This window comes from Diabrotica undecimpunctata, chromosome 1 (assembly GCF_040954645.1).
Source record: "Diabrotica undecimpunctata isolate CICGRU chromosome 1, icDiaUnde3, whole genome shotgun sequence".
NCBI classification, from domain to species: Eukaryota; Metazoa; Arthropoda; class Insecta; order Coleoptera; family Chrysomelidae; genus Diabrotica; species Diabrotica undecimpunctata.
The window spans coordinates 183636514-183656312 of NC_092803.1; the positions used below are offsets into that span (position 1 = coordinate 183636514).

At 34.7% G+C, this 19799-nt stretch overlaps 1 protein-coding gene across 1 annotated transcript; it reads right to left on the minus strand.

The window, feature by feature from the left end:
• Nucleotides 1-762: 762 nt before the first annotated feature.
• LOC140441551 (juvenile hormone epoxide hydrolase 1-like) lies at nucleotides 763-18956 on the minus strand. Its single transcript, XM_072532345.1, has 4 exons — nucleotides 18683-18956; nucleotides 3508-4249; nucleotides 1618-1852; nucleotides 763-1048 (listed from the first exon to the last, which is right to left on the minus strand). Exons 1-4 carry the CDS (start codon nucleotides 18872-18874, stop codon nucleotides 838-840), a joined length of 1380 nt encoding a protein of 459 aa, XP_072388446.1. The 5' UTR covers nucleotides 18875-18956; the 3' UTR covers nucleotides 763-837.
• Nucleotides 18957-19799: the final 843 nt, after the last annotated feature.

A 19799-nucleotide genomic window follows, 5' to 3' on the forward strand; every position in this document is an offset into this window, starting at 1 on the left:
TAAAATTTGTATCATCTCGACGCTAAAAATTTAATACCTTTCGATCCAAGTGTCCTATCGACCAAAAACAAATTGCGTTTTAAAGGTAAAGAGTGCAGCTTTGCAGTTTTTGTATTTTGGGGCGAATAAACTCAGTTTTTATAAAGGTGTTAATTAAATAAACGTGACGCGATTTTTGCAATTTTTTAAGATTCTCGTGAGATTATTAAAATAAAATAAAATATAAAATAGATTAATAAAAAAAAATGCTATAATTTGCTATGCATCTTCAGGTGAACGGTACATGGTAAACTAAATGCTAAAAATATAATAACCGTTATTACTTATAATTAAATTATAATTAACCCTAATTCAGGTTAATATTCTAATTAAAACTATAATTAACCCTAATACGGGTTATTATATTGTCAGCGTTTAGTTTACCGTGTACCATTGACCTGAAGATGCATAGTAAATTATAGTATGCGAAACCGGTCATTTACCTATTTGAAATTTACTCACACAGGCAATATATTCAAAATTTCATTATTTGTTGTTTGAAAATTTTGCAAGTGATAGAGTTCGGTGTAATTTGCAGGCTAAAGAAACAGTTTTCTTATATCATTTCTTCGTAAATTAATCATTTATTTGACGTTTCGGGTTGTGAAATAATTTTCAATAAAAACTACATGGAAACAGATATCAAGTTGAATAGAAAAACGTTGATAGGACAGTGCGCTTCCGTAGCGACGATATATAGCAACAAATAATGAATTTATCAAATAAAACAAAAATTTATATAACCTTTAATGAAACATCTTATAACAATTATCAAATTCACCTGTTCTAATACTGAGATTACTCTTTAATACTACGTTCAACAATTTCTGTAAACTCGAAAATATCTTTGGCTAAAATGTGAGGAACTTCAAACGCAGCGAAATGTCCGCCATCACGGTGGGTGCTTATATGAACCATATTTATGAACCTTTCAGTTAGAACAGATTCTGGAAACCAAATGATTTCTTTTTCAAACCTCGAACAGCCACTTGGAGGTTGTACTGGAATTCTACAAACAAAAAGAGGCTTGAGTTATATTTGATTAAAGAAGATAATAATATCGTCGAAAATTATGTGAAAGAAGTTTAATAGCATATTTTTTAAATGTCTAAATCACCCGATCATTGATAATATGTACTATTAAAGTGATCTCATTAAAAACTCTAGAAGATAATTTCTAATTTTAAATTTTTTAGCCTAAATAATATAGATCTTACAATAATCTCATCATTGTATTGGACTCAGACTATAAGCATAACAGTGGAAACATGGAAATGAACAAAAAAAAAACATAAAAAGACTACGATAGAGAAAAACACTGTTAATTGGTATGGTGGTAGCCACATAAAACTTTATTTTAAACATTTCAACTTTTTGTTACTTTAAATTAGATTTTTCTCCTTCTTTTTTTTATTATTAATGGTCTTTTATGGTTTCTTTGAATTTGTTAAAAATATAAATAAGAAGGAGAAAAAAGAAAATTATAAATAATAAAACTCTCTACACCATGGACGTATAAACACCATCTGTGTTTATACGTCCATGCTCTACACATTTTAAATGAACAAAAAATCTCACCCTTCCATATTTGTAGTAAAATGTTTCCTATTCACACTTTCTGCGTACAGTCTCATAGCGGTGGTTGATGATCGAGTAACCCAGTATATCATAACATTGTCTATTAGTTGTTCCATAGTAAACTTTTTGGTCAGACCACCACTGTCCAAATCTTTATAGGCAGCATTTGTCCATGTGGTGAATTTTTCTAAAATGTATGCAGCTAGACCTACTGGGCTGTCACGAAGAGCAACACCTACAATTTTACAAATTAATTTCAAGAAAGAATATTTTGTATGTATTTTCGACGTGTATTTTATATTTTAAGAATAACGTAAAGTGAGAGAACCAGAATGTGCAACGAATATAAAATGGAAAGGAAGGTAGGGAAACTGACGGAAAAATGGAGTTGATAAGAAGAAAAAATACTTTTAGCACAGGATTATTACCAGTCATGGTATGGTTCAAATATAATTAAGCATATACTGACGTATGTGGCCATTGCGTGGTAGCCCAGGGCCAACTGGCTTCTGCTAAGGCCTACTTGTCTCACCTTCGGCGCTTGGCATGCGTTGGCATCTCCGAAGCCATGTGGACCACTCCCACAGCGGTATCGTATCAGTTGCTCTGGATACGGGTTAGAAATGAAGGGGCTAAGGAGCCATTGTGGCTTCCCAATGCAATTCCCAATTTGATTTCATATCCTCCTTCTTGGTTCAATTTCCTGACCGAGATGAGTAGATGGAACAAGAGTTTGCATTGATCCGTCGAAGCAGGCTCACCTGGTTAACGGATGGGTCCAGAATGGACGAGCGAGCAGGTGCTGGAATATATGGTAGCAGAATCGGATTTAAATCTGACCGGGCTCTCGGCTCTAATGCATTAGTATTTCAGGCCGAGATTTTTGCGATCCTGGTTTAAGCTCAGTAGATAATTGATGCTCAGGTAGGATCATCTCTATCTGCTTTGACAGTCAAGCAGCACTAGTTAGTGGCTTTGAAAGTTAGCTCTAAGCTGGTTTTTAAGTGCAAGAGAGCACTTGCTGATGTTGAGCTGACCAATAGGGTTCACTTAGTATGGGTACCGGGATAGGCGTGAAAGGGAACGAACGTGCTGACGCCCTGATAAGACAGGGCTTATTCACCCTGCCTGTGGAATACGAAACTGTGCTCTTTCTGCAGAGGTTCCAGAACTCCAAAACTGCGCCAGTTGTGGAGGTAAGACACACATAGTTTGGCCGTCCAAAAGTCTTAGAGTACAACTTCTCCTTTTAGATCGGCACCTTGATCTGCTTGGATTGGAAGATGGCCCACGGTACCATATGTGTATTGACGAGGAGGAAATCTCCTAATATGTCCTGTGAAAGTGCCCGGCACTGGCTTATCAAAGGTGGCAGATCCTGAGTTCGGCCTTTATGCAACCTAGCCAAATTAGGGAGTTACGCTTAAAGAGACGTAAGGTTACTAAAAGATTAGACGTTCAGAACAGCAGGAAGAGCTTAGATTTGACGCCACTATTTATTATATTAGATATGGTAGCCCGGAGCAGCCTGGATCTTAGAAACGCCAAAAACTATTTCCTTCTGGGCCTAATACGTACGATAGGGAGGATACGATTGACGCGTGCTAGGAGATCTAAGTGTCTGAAGGACTCACATATGGGCCCTACCCCGATCTACGATAACCATAACAATAACCATGGCTCAAATTAAAAATTTTAAACAGAAACCCAAAAGTACTTGTTAGATTCTAAATTAAGGAATCCTCAAAAAGATATTAACTATGAAGTAGAACAAAGGACATAGAATATTTTTGCTACTAATTAATAACAATAAAACATTCAGTAATGGATAAAGAAGTTTGAGGAATACTAATAAATAAACTATATTAACGATAAAAACCAAAATCTTACCAATGGTATCAGGTTTTGTAGCTTGAATATGAGTGTAACCAAATTCCAACATCAAGAACTCTATTTTGTCCCAAATTGGAGAGACCAAGTGCTCTTTATCTTCATCAACGAATAAAGATGGTATAAAACCACTAAGTAAGTATTTAAAATTGGATATTGGAGTGTTGACAAAACAAAGATTCGAGTGTACACCAATAACTTTTTCTGGAAATAATATAGCGAGATCTGCTACTATTGCAGCTCCCCAATCACCACCTTGAAGATAGTACTGTTTGAAACCTATTCTTTCCATAAGATTTTTCATTATAATGGCAATTTCAGCAGGATTAAGCCCAACTACTTCTGCTCCCTCTGAAAAACCATAGCCTGGCACACTTGGGATGATTAATTCAAAAATAAAATCCCTTCCTTTTTCTGGTTTAGTAAGCAGCGGAATTATTTCGTAAAATTCCCTAACTGATCCTGGCCATCCATGCAACATTAACATTGGTAACACTTTCACTCCTTTAGTTTCAGCGGGCCGTACATGAATGAAATGAATATCCAATCCTTGGATGTTGGTTTTAAACTGTGGGTACTGATTAAAGAATTCTTCGCGTTTTCTCCAATCATATTTTGTTTTCCAGAAGTCTAATATAGGTTTGAGAGTGTTGGTATTTATGCCATAGTGTTGTTTGACATCTTCAAGAGGTGACTGAAATGGGACTGATCGGTTTAATCTGTCTTTAAGGTCTTGTAGGTCCTGAAAGTTAAGACATATGCACTATTTAAAATAATAAATATTTGCAGAGTAATAAGAATAGGCTTACACTTAATTATCTAGTATTTATGATAATATATTAAGGCTATAGACCATGGAGAATTTTGGCTTTTCCGTTATAACGAATGAGCTTCCCTGAGACATAAGATGCTGTCTCATATCGTCTTTCTGACATCAGACTTCAGAGCTTTAGATGAAATATGAATTTCAAATTCAATATTAAAGACTTTTCAAAAATTTCAAACCCAGCATATCTTTGTAAACAGAGGACTGGTCAATTATTTTAATGCTCAAATGGGTTCACTGCTAAAATGAGTTGATCAATAAGAAGAAAACATAAGTAATATGTCAATACAGAATCCTTTTTTAATATATGGTTTTTAAAAAGGGACATCAAAGAAAAAATTTGTCGATATTCTCGATTTCAGTCAAAAAGAACTTTAAACCATCGCAAAAAAAAGAAGGCACGTTTGAAGAAAAAGGCTGCGAGAAGAAATATTTTAAGGGATCAAAAAATTAAGGACAATATTTTTTTAGATCAAGAACAAACCTAGAATAGCTGACACTATAACAGGTCCGGAAATCTTTAGTGCAACGTTAAGTTGACCCTTTCCATTGAGATTAAAAAACTCCTGGTTCATAAAGTTTAGTTAGAATTCTTAAATCATCGAGAATATCGTAAGCCTCGTAAAACCAACTGGTAGCATATGAAGTCCATTTGGAATATTGTTTAGGTAGGGTTAATTGGACGATAAGTCACACACAAGCTTTACAAATGGATACGAATAATTTCTTGAAACATAACGGAGCTTGAGAACAATTGTCTTCATTAAGGATACGTCTTCGGTAGGCAAAAACGTTTACCACTTTTACCCTCGGGCCTTCTCCTAAAACCCCCTCGTAGAGAGGGGAAAACGAAAAAAATCTATTTGCCAGGAATTTGTACACCATAGAAAAAAATGTTTTAAATAAAAAATGTAGCAGAGATAATTTTGAACAAAAATGTTTATTAACATTTTTTGTGTAGAATTAACCGATCTCTCAGAAACAACGATTGAAGCGATTTGCAATTTTTAATGTCAGTTACGCACACGAAATCAATGTTCAAGAGTTTTTATAAAGGCGTTAAATTAATAAACGTGGCGCGATTTCTGCCAATTTTTATGATTCTCAAAAGATGAATACAATTTATCCCTTTTATTAAGCGGCCACTGTGAAGTTTTGATAAATAGAGTCTAATCTTTAAAACCTATGACATTAAATTTTAGTTTTGAGTTTTGGCAACAAATTTAAGGCATTTGAAATATGCCTAAAAAACGCTGAATTACTTTTGCATTACAAACGATCTAAATCCTTTAGAACTGCTTTTTTCAATTACACTAGCACGTTTTTCAAAACTACAAGGCTGCTGCTACAAATTACACTCAAAACCATCTTCTTGGAGGTATTTCCCGTGAGATCGTTTGTAATACAAAAGTTTAATAAATTCTGCGTTTTTTCATATTTCGAATGCCTCATATTTGTTGGCATAACTCAAAATTCAAATTGCATGTTATAGGCTTTGGAGAAGTCTCTAAAAATTGAAATTTCACTATGATCGGTCAATTAGAGTAATAAATTTTATTTATCTCATGAGAATTGTTAAAAATGACAAAAATCGCGCAAAAAAGCTGCACTCTTCACCTTTAAAACGAATTTGAATTTTGTTGATAGCGTACTCTGATTAAAAGATATCAAATTTTTACCGCCGACTGGATACACATTTTCTTTAACATTGATTTCGCGTGCGCAACTGACATTGAAAATCGCCGGTCGTTTAAAGAGTTGTTTCTGACAGAACGGTGAATTCTACAGAAAAAGTACTAATTACCAATTCTGTTCATAATTATCTCAGCTACATTTTTGACGTGACAACGTCTTAAATTAGGTTGTAGCTCGGAGTCATTTAAGAAAAAGTGTAACGCCTGCTCACGTCTGTTACAGTGAGTCACCGAACGAGAGAGAGGCCCGCCGGACCGGCGAATGCCTTGCGTCTCTCTCCCACTCAAACATGATCGGTCCGCTGCGCGCGGCACTAGAGAATTAGGCGCATTGAATCGCTAAAGTTGAAAATCGTTGAAAGTATCGTCAGCTGTGTCTGTAGTGAAAATGTGGAGTGCTTACAGTGTCCTATTTTAGGGGGAACCACCAGTATCAGATATAATTTTAGGAAATTACCTAGGGACCTATATTCTTTTATAATATTGCTATGGATTTATCCATTTAATATTGAGCAATGATTGTAAACATTCTTTATAGTTTAAACTTCAATGAAAATTATTAACTGTGTCTAAAGACATATATCATATGAGGTATTTTACCCAAGAGTATTAAGTATAATGAATATACATAAAAACATAATTTTGTTTTCTTAGGATTTAACGTTTTGTTAGCACATTATCTCAAATTCACACTTAAATCAATATGTTTTTACTATTAGGTCTGTTGAATGTTTGTTCTTTACACAAAATTTAGTCTATACTTCATATTTATTAAAGGCGGTAAAATATACATTACAATTCAGTTGTTTATAAACCACCAATCCAGTTGTTCAAAGCATAAAGATAAGCTTTGTTTATATTATTTTGTGTATATTAATTGAGTTAATTGGAGTAGCCCACTTTGATACAAAAATACAGTCAATTTATGAATATTTCAAGGTGACAATCTAAAAAAAGCTGATTTCCTCCCATGCATTTTATTAGAAACAATTGAAATTTAAAAAAAATTTAAAAATCGTAAGATGTAAGACCTTAATCGTGAGATCGTGAGATTTGTCTTCAATTCGTGAGTAGATTCGTCATTTACAACAACTACAACAATAAAGGTAAATAATTGTACACTAATATTCCATTATCGTAAACTATGATTGATTGATTAATTGTTAGATTGACACAAAAGTTGAGAAACTGAGTTTATAGCGGCAATTCCTTGTTCCTATTGTGCAATTTAATAATATTCATATCAATAAATATTCTACCGAGAAAAAGACGTTGTCACGTAAAATCTTCGCCCGTAAAACCGACTTTACAGGCAACCGATTTTTTTATTTAAAACATTTTTTTCTGCGGCGTACAGGTTCTTGGTAAATCGATTTTTTTGAGTTTTTACCCCTCTCCGACTGAGGTTTTAGGGGGAAGCCCTGGGCTAAAAGTGGTAAACATTTTTACATCTTTTTTGGGGTGCCAAAATTGATATTCTCTGCAAAATTCAGCTTGTTCGTATGATTTTTAGGGGTCAAAACTCTGGCGACGGCACTAAGTATAAAGTTAAAAAAATTAGAATTGCAAATATACAATTAGAGATATATTTTCCTAAAAATATAATAAGCTTATTTGCAATTTACATGTCTTCATCAACTAATAAACAATAATTTAATCATCATTTGAATATTTTAATGAATTCTCCTTGGACTACAATAATAATAAGACTATTACATAATTTTGATATATATCAATACCCAAATACTTCAACAACAACAACATGTTGAGTATAATTAGCGATTAGTCAATCCACTCCGCTGAAAATAACTTTAGATTTTTAATAAACAAAAATACTTATACTTATACTTATATAGAACTTAATACTTAATACCAAATTCAGCCTCTTTAAGACAACTTCTTGCTACGACTTTTCCCACTACGATTTAAAATATCTTCAAAAGTATTATAGACATATGAAATATTCTTCTTAGGGTGACTGTTCGTTCTTTCTGGCTATTTTGACTTTGTTAGTTGCTTTACGAAATAGCTATGTTGAGGTCTTTTTATACTATGCTCGAAGGTTAGCAAGCCAGGATATTCTTCTTCTTCCTGGAGCCCTTTTCCTTCAATTTCACCATTCAAAATGCATTAGAGTAGCTCATATCAGCCTTGATTTCTCATTATGGATTAGATTAGATTAAGAGAGGTGGACTTTCGGCCTATTCCGCTGCGACCTTTTCAGATCTATTGTGGTCCTCTAGTCCTAGATGACATTCTCTAGCCTGACCGTTTTTATAAAGTCTAGTAGCTTCGAGACTGTACCTTCCATGTAGATATTTGCCGGTGTATTTTCTTCTCCTTATGCAAAGAACGGCACATTTGCCAGACTGACACACTGATATAAAATGTGCTCTGTTGTTTCTTCTTCGAGGTGACAGAATCTGCACAGGTCATCATCTGATAATCCAATCAGCTTCAAGTGCCTATTCAGCTTACAGTGCCCTGTTAGAAGATCTACTATGGCTTTGACTGTTTTCCTGTCTTTGCTTATTAGGTCTGCCGTAAATTTTGGCAAATGTTCTGTAATGAACTGTTTCACCTGTATTTGTTCTGGTGAATTCCTCCACCATTCCAGAGATTTATGAGCTACCCACTTCCTTGTAGCCGTTCTTGTTACTGATTTTGCATCGCCGTTGAAAGGTTCCGGTCCAATGAATGGCATTGATGAGCCTTGTTTGGCCATTTCATCTGCTTTTTCATTGCCCTTATGACCCTAGTGCCTTAAGCGCTGCCTGACTATCTGTGAAGATGGCAACTGAACCGAACGTTCTTTCCTGCCTTTCTATTTCTTCCACGCAGTGATGAATTGCAGTTATTTCCGAAAACTGTCACATCCTTAGATAGACTTACCAAGAAATGCATCCTTTGATTTGTCCCTACTATGGTGGCTCCCACACCCTCCGATGTTTTTAAGCCATTCGTGTACCAGGTAGCAGCAGCTTGTATAGGTACACCTTTATTCCAGTCTTCTCTGCCTGATATCTTAATTGTGAACTTATTGTTAAAGCTATTCTCGTAACTGTTGCATCGATAGGTTTCTGCATCACAATATCGGCTTTTAGCCCCTCGATTTGCTTTCTGTTGTCAGTACCATGCATCTGGCTTATATGTCGCTGACTATGGATTAATGTGTGCATCACTGATCTGGCTTCGCCCTGTATAAAGAGATGAAGTGGTAGTAGATTCAACAGGACTTCCAACGATGCAGTAGGAGTTGTTTTTATGGCCCCCGTAATACACAAGCGTGCTAGCCTTTCTGTATTACCTAGCAGCCTTATTGCTTCCTATATAGCAGACTTGCTGCGTCTGTGTCCACCACGTCACCGAGCCATAGGTTATCATTGGTCTAATAAACCTGGTGTATAATCATAGAGTCATTTTGGGGGTAAGTTTCCAATTCTTATTGGAGATATTACCGCATATTACCGCAGGTGCGCCTCGTCTACTCATAGCTCCTATCAAAGAGCTGGTGGTAACATTATTAAATGCCCCTTTCTCGTTATATGTCGCAAGTACTGCAGCTTACGGCCCTTCACGATGTTGACCAAATCCGCGTTTGTGTTCATTCTCCGTAGTACTTCTTCATTGGTGACTTTGTCAGTCCACGGTATCTTCAAGATCCCTCCGTATAACCATAGCTTAAAAGCCCAAAGTTTTGATAAAGTTTCCGCCTTCAACGTCCACCTTTCTATTCCGTACAGAAGCATTGAGTACACGTAACATTAAAGGAGCCTTATTTTTGTTTCTAGGGTGAGGTCATCGCTCTTGAACACAGAGCTCATAGTCAAGAATGTACTTTTTGCCTTTCCGTTGCGACATTTAATCTCTTGGGTATTGTCTTACGACCCTTGACCTAGTGTTTCATTAAAAAAAAAGATGTACAGCAGGTGGTACATTAGACTAGATTGAAGCTTCGTACTATGTTTTCTGTATTTTAAAAAGTTAAAACAGTAATTTTATTATTTACTTATTATTTAAATGTTAAACAAGTTAAATTATATTAATAGTTATTAATCCAACAAGTGTATTAATAAGGGCGATTAACAATTGAGATATATTAACGCGCGAGCGAAGCGAGTGCGTTAATGTTCGAGATTGTTAATCGCCATTTTAATTCACGAGTTCGTTACAAAACTTTTCCGTCGACCGTACTTTTCAGAAATAAAAATATCTTAGTTTAAATTTTTATTTACTTAACGATAAATAATGACATACAATGACAGACAGTTCTTACAGCGGCTATGTGATTTTAAATAATTTTTTAGTGGTAATATAAATAGGTACCTATATGTTTGGTTGCCTACACCACAGGTAACTGCCAATCACAGAGCGTTAAATGTGGTTAAATTAATTTATACAAGCAATGTATGTTGTATTGCCTATAATGAAATCGTTCATTAATAGAAAATCATTCATTAATAGGGGTCATTAATCAATGATTTTGAGGGTGTTAAAATTAATCATAAATGGACGGTCGACGGAAAAATAAGTTAATAAATTCATCATGTTTGCCGCTAACGCCCCTAACCTGGTAACGTATTAACAAAGCATACATTGTTTACTTCTGTCAGATCTGTCAAATTCAGATGAAATGAAAAAAATTATTTGATAGTAAATTTAAGTATTGTTTAAACTAAATAAAATGTTTAAAAATAATAATTGTATTTACATGAAATTATTTTAAAAAGAGAAATGTAATAGAAATTTAAACAGATGATTTCATATTATTAATAATTGTATGCTATTTATGACTTTTAAATTTCAACAATCATTACGAATCGAATCTTTTACTGACTGATATTCTTTTAACTTTTTACTTTTAATTTAATGCCTGTATTTTGTTAGTTATTTTTCATGCTGTCTTTAATTTTAAACCTGCTTAGAATAAATATATGATGAGTAGAAACGAATTGATCGAGAGTAGTGAAACGATGTGAAGGACCGTTATTTTGTGACGCTACACGTGACGACGCCATCTTGTGGCGCTAGTTCCGTGACGCTTGCTTCAGCATTTTACTATAGAGAAAGTAATACAAGGCCAGTATAGAAGATTCGCTTCAAAAAATCGCGGTACAGTGATATGGAAGACCCTGTGTACTTTTAACTAATTTTAAAATGTAAAGCTTATAGTTGACTTGTATTTTTGTAAATAAATTTTTTTGGTATATCCTATAATAACAGACATAACGGACTTTGTCACAAGAGTTGATCACCCTGTATTGAATTATCGTCATCAAGGCCAAATCAAAGAGCATTTCCAATTATTATTGATATAACTTTCTATAAAAAGAGAAAAATCTTTAAAATATCTCGTCAACAAATATTATAATGAAAGTACAAAACGATATTTTTTATTTAATTTTAAATAAAAGATAAAAAAGACATTAATATCAATATAAACAATATTATCAATAAAAGCGCATCGTTTATGATTATAACCTATCACCAACAGAAGATATAATAACATTAACAATTTATTTTCTATAGTTGAATAATTTTGAATGCTTTATTTTAGTTTTTCTTTAAGCGGAAGTTACAACAATTTATCAGGATAATAGAGAGTTATTGAAACCAAAAGATGACAGCCGCCTTTATTACAGCATCCTTTAGTAAAGAACAAAATACTTCATGTCTAACAAAGAGCTAAAATTGCTAACATGTTAAAGAAATCTTTGATTTTGAAAAATGACATTAAAAATTTTTGTATATGAAAATAATCTCTAAATGCCTATAAGATCCTATTTGTTACTTATATACCTAATACAAGATTAAAACTTAAAATAGATCATTGAAAGGAGTAAAACGTTGAATTTAATTGAATTGTTACTTTAAGAATACTATAATCCATAATCAATAATACGCATCTTACGTCTTACAATATGGAAAAACCTTTAGATAAATTAGGGCTTCTTAACCACTTCGGCATTTCTATGACACTGTACCAAATAGCAGAATGTGCTGGTATTGCCCACACAAACTCAATGACATATGACACCTAAAAATATTATGAACGGCTTTAAATCTACAGGTATCTACCCTTTTAATAAATATATTTTTAGTGAAACTGATTTTCTATTATCGTCGGTTACTGATAGATAGATTGATGATTTTGAAAAGTATGACGGACAAAAAGCTACGGTTGTACTAAGGCACAAAAGGCTGTAAAAAGGATCCTCCCAGACAAAAGAGCAAGCCAGGTGAAAGTGACTCAGAAAAGGATCTTGCAAGTTTAGAGTTGGCATACTCTTCAGATGATGAATTAAGTTCTCCTATGATGCAGGAAGAAAAGGATGCAACAAAGGAAGGAAAGCAACAAAATTATAATTGCTAAAATGATTTCCTACCTCAGATAGGACCGGAACTTGAAGAAGAAGAAATACAGGCATCAACTTTCTAAATTAATTTTCAACATATTTAGTTTTGTATTTAATTTCACAAAAATTATATATCATTTCAAAATTTGACCTTGTATTATTCATAATAGACTCTACATAATATAGTTTGATTAGATCAGATTGTTAAGGAGGTTTTAAAAACATAAAAATATACAGAGTGTTTCAAAACTAAAGATGACAAACTATGCTGAACTATGAGTGTGTACTTAAACGAGGTAACATCGTATCAGGGTTTTGCTTCGAGTTTTAGTGCTTTTTGTGAAACCTAACAACTACTTTTAAATACTAGTAAGACCAGACTTTACCGTATGTATCGATAAGCCTAATTGCAAGGTTTTTTTTTGGATCGATTAGTTAATTAGCAAATTAATAATTTCTTCAAAAACTGGGCCAGGTACCAGTGGCGTAGGCTTACCTAATATGTATTTTTGGAAGAAAATACATAAAACCTAACTAAATTTAACAAATAATTAAATTTTTCGTCTACCTTTGACTACAAGGGTAGCGATAATAAATACACTTCTCACATCAGATTCTCACAGCTCACAACTTTTCAAGATGTCACAAAATATTCAGCATAATTCTACTTCAACTTCCTCATATGCAACTACAACCAAATTAACTCTTAGATCAACTTTTCCAAAAAGGGATCAAGCCATAGTATTGCATGCCGATGAAAATCTAAAATTGTTCGATTACGTCAAGGCAGTAGGTGACGCTATTGGTCCCAACCAAATCCTATTCGCATCCAGAATATCTAATAACAGAATTTGTATATATTTAAGTAATTCAGAACTCTTCGACAAACTTCTAAAATCTCATCCGATTTTGACAGTAGGAAACTCTATAATGAATGTTCGCAGGCTAGTCTCCCCCACAAAAAGAATAATAATATTCAATATATCTCCATGTATACTACACGACCTTGCAGAAAATGCTATAAAAGAACTTGGGCTCCAACTGGCCTCCCCCGTCTCATTTTTAAGAGCAGGTATCCCCGGCGATGAATATTCGCACATCATGAGCTTTAGAAGGCAAGTATATGTTTTTACCTCTGATGATAATTTCAATCTGCAAACTTCATTAGTTTTCCCATTCGAAGGTAATGAAAACAGAATATTTTTGTCCACAGACAAAATGGAATGCTACATATGCAAGAAGTCAGGGCATATTGCCTCAAATTGTTCCAATCTTTCACAAAATTATATATCATCCCAGCCTCAGCCGTTATTATCAACCCAGATAATAGATTCCTCACCACCACAGTCTTCTATACAACCCGCAACATTACCACATATGTCTGCTTCAGAACCAAACAATTCCATAATGACTAAAACGCCCACACATAAACGTGGCCACTCTGAAATCGAGAGTACAAGTGAGCAGACTGATATTCCTTATAACATCTCGGTCGCAAATCCGTCCGAGGACAACATCATGCCTCCCCCTAGTAGAGACACTAAGAAACCAAAAAAAAAACCCAGAACAAGTTCACCGTCAGAACGTTACCTTTCCGATTTAACAAAAGACTCTATCAAAGAAGCCTTTAAGCAAACCTCAGAATCACTTGTTATTCCTCTAGAAAACTTGATAGCCTTTGTCGAAAACACTTTCGGCTGTAGTGATCCCTACGCTGAAGCTCTTAAGTTTACAGAAAATGTTTCAGGGCTAATATCTAACATTCAAGCATTATACCCAACTTGTCAGGAGAGGTCTATTAAAAACAGGCTAAGTGTGCGTTCATAACGAGGCGCCGACCCTCGATCGGACCATAGGATGGTATTATATTATCATCGCCAAGTAAAATAGATGCATTATTTTAAATGCGAGCGTTCACTGTCAGTGCTATGCTCTAGGCGAGGATACCATGCCATGGTCTCCGTAATGAACGCACCCTAACCCGTCTAACCAAAAAACTGATAAAGGCCTTAGGCACTGGTCCAGAAGAACCCGAAAGTACGCCCAGCCCAAATATTTCCGCCGATTCTAATGAAGATAACTACAATTCTGACAGCTCACAACCATTCCAATCCTCTCAATTCAGCTTTCAGCTCATATTAATACTAGCACCATGATAAGACTAATTCAATGGAACTGCGATGGCTTTTACCCTAGACTAGAATATTTACAAAAACTCATCTCGGACTGCTCGCTCAAGTTTATCTGTCTTTAAGAAACCAATTTCACCAAAGATCACAACTCTTACCTAAAAAACTACACTAGCTACAACTTCCTAAGACCTACACACCTACGAGCAAGTGGCGGCTCATCTATTTTTGTTTCCAACGATATCTTCCATCAAGAGTTTGACTTACACACAAGCCTAAAAGCGATTGCGATAACCACATGGTGTCCCAACAAGATAGTTATTTGTTCTATATACATTTCTCCAAACTACAACTTATTCAGCTCAGAACCAAAGAATATATACGCTTAAGCGTCTATATTCTTTGTCAGAACTAAACGACCTCATAAAACAACTGCCAAACACTTTTATCTTAGTTGGGGACTTTAACGCTTACATCACAACATGGGGTTCCCAGCGCACCTTTGGGAGAGGTAAACATATCGAAGATATCATAAGTAACTCTAACATCAACCTCTTGAATACAGGGAGCTCCACATATTTCCACATCCAGTCTGGAACCTCTTCTTGCATAGACCTAAGTTTTTGCGACCCTGGAATCGCTCCTATGCTTCAGTGGCAAACACTAGATAGCTTATATGATAGCAATCACTACCCCATTTTAATCTCAAATCATATACCCGAAAATACGGAAGTCAAAAATAAATGGAAAATTGCCCATGCAAATTGGAGGTTATTTAGTGATACTCTTGAAGACCTTTCAAACCAAATAATTTTCAAGGAAAACATCGACGCTGCCGTAGAGCAATTTACAAATTACATTCGAACTGCGGCCGACCAATGTATAGGTAAATGCACCATAAATTCCTCAAGAAAGACCGTCCCATGGTGGAACGACTCCTGTAAACTCGTAATAAAAGAAAACAAGAAGGCTCTTACTAGATACCGCAAAACTCGTAGCATCGAAGATCTTATTCATTTTAAGAAAATGCGTGCAAAATCCAAACGAATTCTGAAGAAAAGCAAAAAAGAATCCTGGAAAAAATTCGTTAACAGCATAACTTCAGATTCCCCTCTCGCCCAAGTGTGGACAAAAATTAAACAAATGAGAGGTTTAAACACATATCGCAAAATATCCGCAATAACAGATGGAGATAATGTCATTACAAATGATAACCAAATAACCAAAACGCTAGCCAAATACTTTCAAAACAAAACCAAGTCTGAACTCTCCATTTCGTACCCCACTAACCACTCACCACCTAACCCCATCCAAACCAATCCAATAAACCTCGCCTTCACAGAAGTAGAGTTAAATTTGGCAACCTCATCGTCTATCTTTCTCAAACATCTACAGACAGGAACCCATCTGAAGCTACTTCCGCTCTACAATAAGATATGGTTCAGCCAAAGCTTCCCGACTCTTTGGCGACAGTCGCTTATCATACCGATCAGGAAATATGACTACTCATCTTCTAACGCTGCCAGTGCCTACAGGCCAATCTCATTAACATGCACAATGTGCAAACTACTAGAAAAGATGATAAATAAACGTTTGTTTTGGTTTCTTGAAGAAAACAATCTGATAGATGTAGCACAGTCGGGATTCAGACCCAATCGAAGTACGATGGATAACCTGGTGCTTCTCCAAACAGAAATAACCAAAGCTATATCAAATACGAATGAAGTCATCACAGTTGCATTAGACCTACTAAGTGCCTTCGACACAATAAACAGAGCTGCTATTATTAGAAAACTTGAGCAACTCAATTTAACGGGTAATATTATCACCTTTATAAAAAATTTCCTACAAGAGAGATCATTCAAAGTAGTTGCAAACAGGAAAACATCTACATCACATATCTCACAAAATGGAGTCCCCCAAGGCTCAGTTGTCAGCCCCACAATATTCCTTCTTAGCATCAACGATATAAACTCTCTTGTTCTGCCTCCAATAAAATACTCAATATACGCAGATGATCTTGTTCTTTATTGCCAAGGTAAAGTTACAAGGAGCACATGCTCTTTACTACAAATCACTCTTAACAATCTTCATAACTGGTCCACTAAAATTGGAGTCAAATTTTCATCTGGAAAATCTAAAGTCATAAACTTCTCTAGAAGACATCACACTCACACTCCTCTACTTCACCGAAATGGCTCTCCTCTTCAAGTGGTGGATAAACACAATAATAATATTCGATAAAAAACTTATATGGAAAGATCAGATACAGAATACAAAAACAAACTGCCTAAATAGAATCAATATCTTAAAAACTCTCTAGCTCATCATCAATGGGGGGGGGGGGGGCAGAAGAGAAAGTCCTCTTAAGAATTTACAGAACATTGATCGATCCGCTCTAGGTTGGATTACGGAAGCATTCTCTACAGATCTGCTTCCGATACTCATCTTAAAAGTCTGAATACAATTCACAACACTTCTTTACGCATTGCCTTTTAAATCAAGTCCTTCTGAAAGTCTTTATATTGAATTTTCAGAACCTCCACTTTTTATAAGACGGCAACGTTTACTTCTGTCTTACTTCTCTAGAATTTCTGCCAATCCAAAAAACCCAGTAATTAAACTATTTAATACTCCCCACCCTGTCCCAGATAATAGTCACCTTCAAGCACATTCTCTCTCACAAATTTTAAAAATTTTTCTAAAAGACACAGACCTAAAACTCACAACTCCGTTTACTACGTCCAGAATTCCCCCTTACCAACTTGAACCGATACAAAGAGAAGAAACGCCCAGAACTCTCTTGGTACAAACATTTGAAAAACTTATACAGACACAGCGTTATGACAACATTCTCTACACAGTCGCCTCCAAAGAAGAACAGGCCGTCGGCATCATATCGGCTTTCTCCCAGATGCAGTATACACACAGCCGAACTGTATGAAATACTTAAGGCATTAGACTCGCCCATTGCTAATGAGAAATCATTAGCAATATGCACCGATTCTCTCTTTGCTATTGACTCAATCAAAAATATATACTTTATACATCCCCATCCACAGTATCTGCCAACAGCAGTCAAAAAATGGTGTTTCAGTAATTATCATCTGGATACCATCCCATGTTGGTATCAATGGAAATGAGAACGCTGATCATGCAGCAAAACTGGCCTGCTCCTTACAAAATATGGAAAACATACAACTTCACCAAGACCTAAAGGCCAGTATCAAGAACAACGTACTAAGCACTTGGCAAACACACTGGAACGTGCAAAATACAAAACTACGCACAATTCAACCAACTGTTACCTCCATCACCATTACCTCAAATGAGCAGAAAAAAAAATATTATTATCAGAAGGCTCAGAATAGGTCACACTCATCTCATTCATAGATATTTGATGTCTTCTGAAAACCATCCTTGCTGTGAACATTGTAATGAGTCCTTAACAGTCCAGCACATATTACTAGAATGTCTTCACTACAAACCTCAAAGAGACTACTACAACTTTCAAGATAATTTAAGTGATCTACTTATTTATAATATATAAGTATAATAATTTCAAAATTTCATTTTTTATTATTGATAATAGACCATATATGATATAGTTCGTTAATCAGGTTTTAAGCAGCTCTTAAAAATATGTCAATACACAGGGTGTTTTATTAACAATTAAGATTATGGACTATGACAGACTTGCCTGAATTTAAATTTATCTTTTAAAAGTGCACATTTATATTTAAAAGTTGACGAGTCTCAGCGTTTTTCACAATTTTCTAAAATAAGGACACAAACAATTTCATTCCATAAGTGGTTTAGACACTACATATTGCTTAGTGTTTGTAGTATAACAGAATGCAATAAATATTGGATGTAATTTTTTTTATTGGGAATAAACCACAATTTTAATTAAAATTATTTTTTATTTTTTGACGTTTCGATTTTGTCCTCGATGGAATTCCAAATTTCAAATATAACGTATTTTCAGTTAAAATTGTGATTTATTTTCAATAGAAACAGTAGATCATATAGAAATGCAACAAGAACATAGTGTCAGAACAATATTAAGAAGAAAATAAGGCCAACTAAACTAATAACTTACTAATGAATTCAAACAATGCCAAAAAGATTGTTTCATATTAGATTAAAAATGTATATTTATGTACTTACTGCTTCCGAAATTTCTATTTTAAAGGGTCTAACACTAGTATCAATTTGAGTCGGTTTAGCGGCTTTCCACCATTTTTCCCCTAATTCAGGCACCGGAGGTGGTGCCAGAAAAGCTCGTATTCCAAGAAAAATTGCTATCGACGCGACTATAATAAGCGCTGATAGTACCTGTCCGCATGAAACAGCACCCATCGCTGTTTACAATTGACTGCCGACAACAAGCGCTGGTAATCTTGACCTGATACCGGATCGATTATCTGATAGGAGTACCAAATCTTCAATTTGGTAAAAACTGCACATGAAGAAGTGGTACCGCTATAAACTAGTTCGGAGTTATTACCAAATTTCGAGACGCTCTGTTGCCATATTTAATTAAACTTGAAGGTTTAGTAATAATGATTTTACTAAACGTCACAAAATTATTAATATTATTTACTTGTGTGATATGAATTAACCACAATTTCAACAAAACAAAGAAACAACAAAAACAAATGTATATATAGAAGTTTCATAAATTTTTTTATGGAAAAAATTCGCAATGGTCACCTAATTTAGCTCATGATCGATTACAAACATGGGTTTTAATTTTATCAGCATATAATATGGTCTAATTTATAAAATGGCTCCATTGTTTGGGAATTGTACAAAAGAAATTTCAAACACAAAGTCTTTAACCGATTACCAAAGAAAATCTAACGAAAAATGTTCTTGTGTTGAGTTCTGTAGATTCACTTTTTTAAATATTTTTGAAATGTGGAGCATTTTAGACAGTGTTATCTAGGCAAAATTTTCTACTTCAGTTAGCAGAAGAATTGCGACAAGATCATATGACTAAGCGCAGGGCAACATCAAGGGATAGATATAAATCCATGGGGCACAACAAAGCAATCAAATAATAAACGTAGGCAATGCTAAACAGGGAACTACAACAAAAATAAAACATGTGAAATTGTCCTTATATAAAAAAGTTGTGTGTGAGTCTTGTACAAGCAAAATGAAACATTTTACTACTGCATATGTTGGAATAAGTAAATTTACTATTAATATTTAAACTGTAAGGTTCAGAAACATTTTTTGTATTATAAATAATATGTTGAATAGACTGTTTTAATTTTTA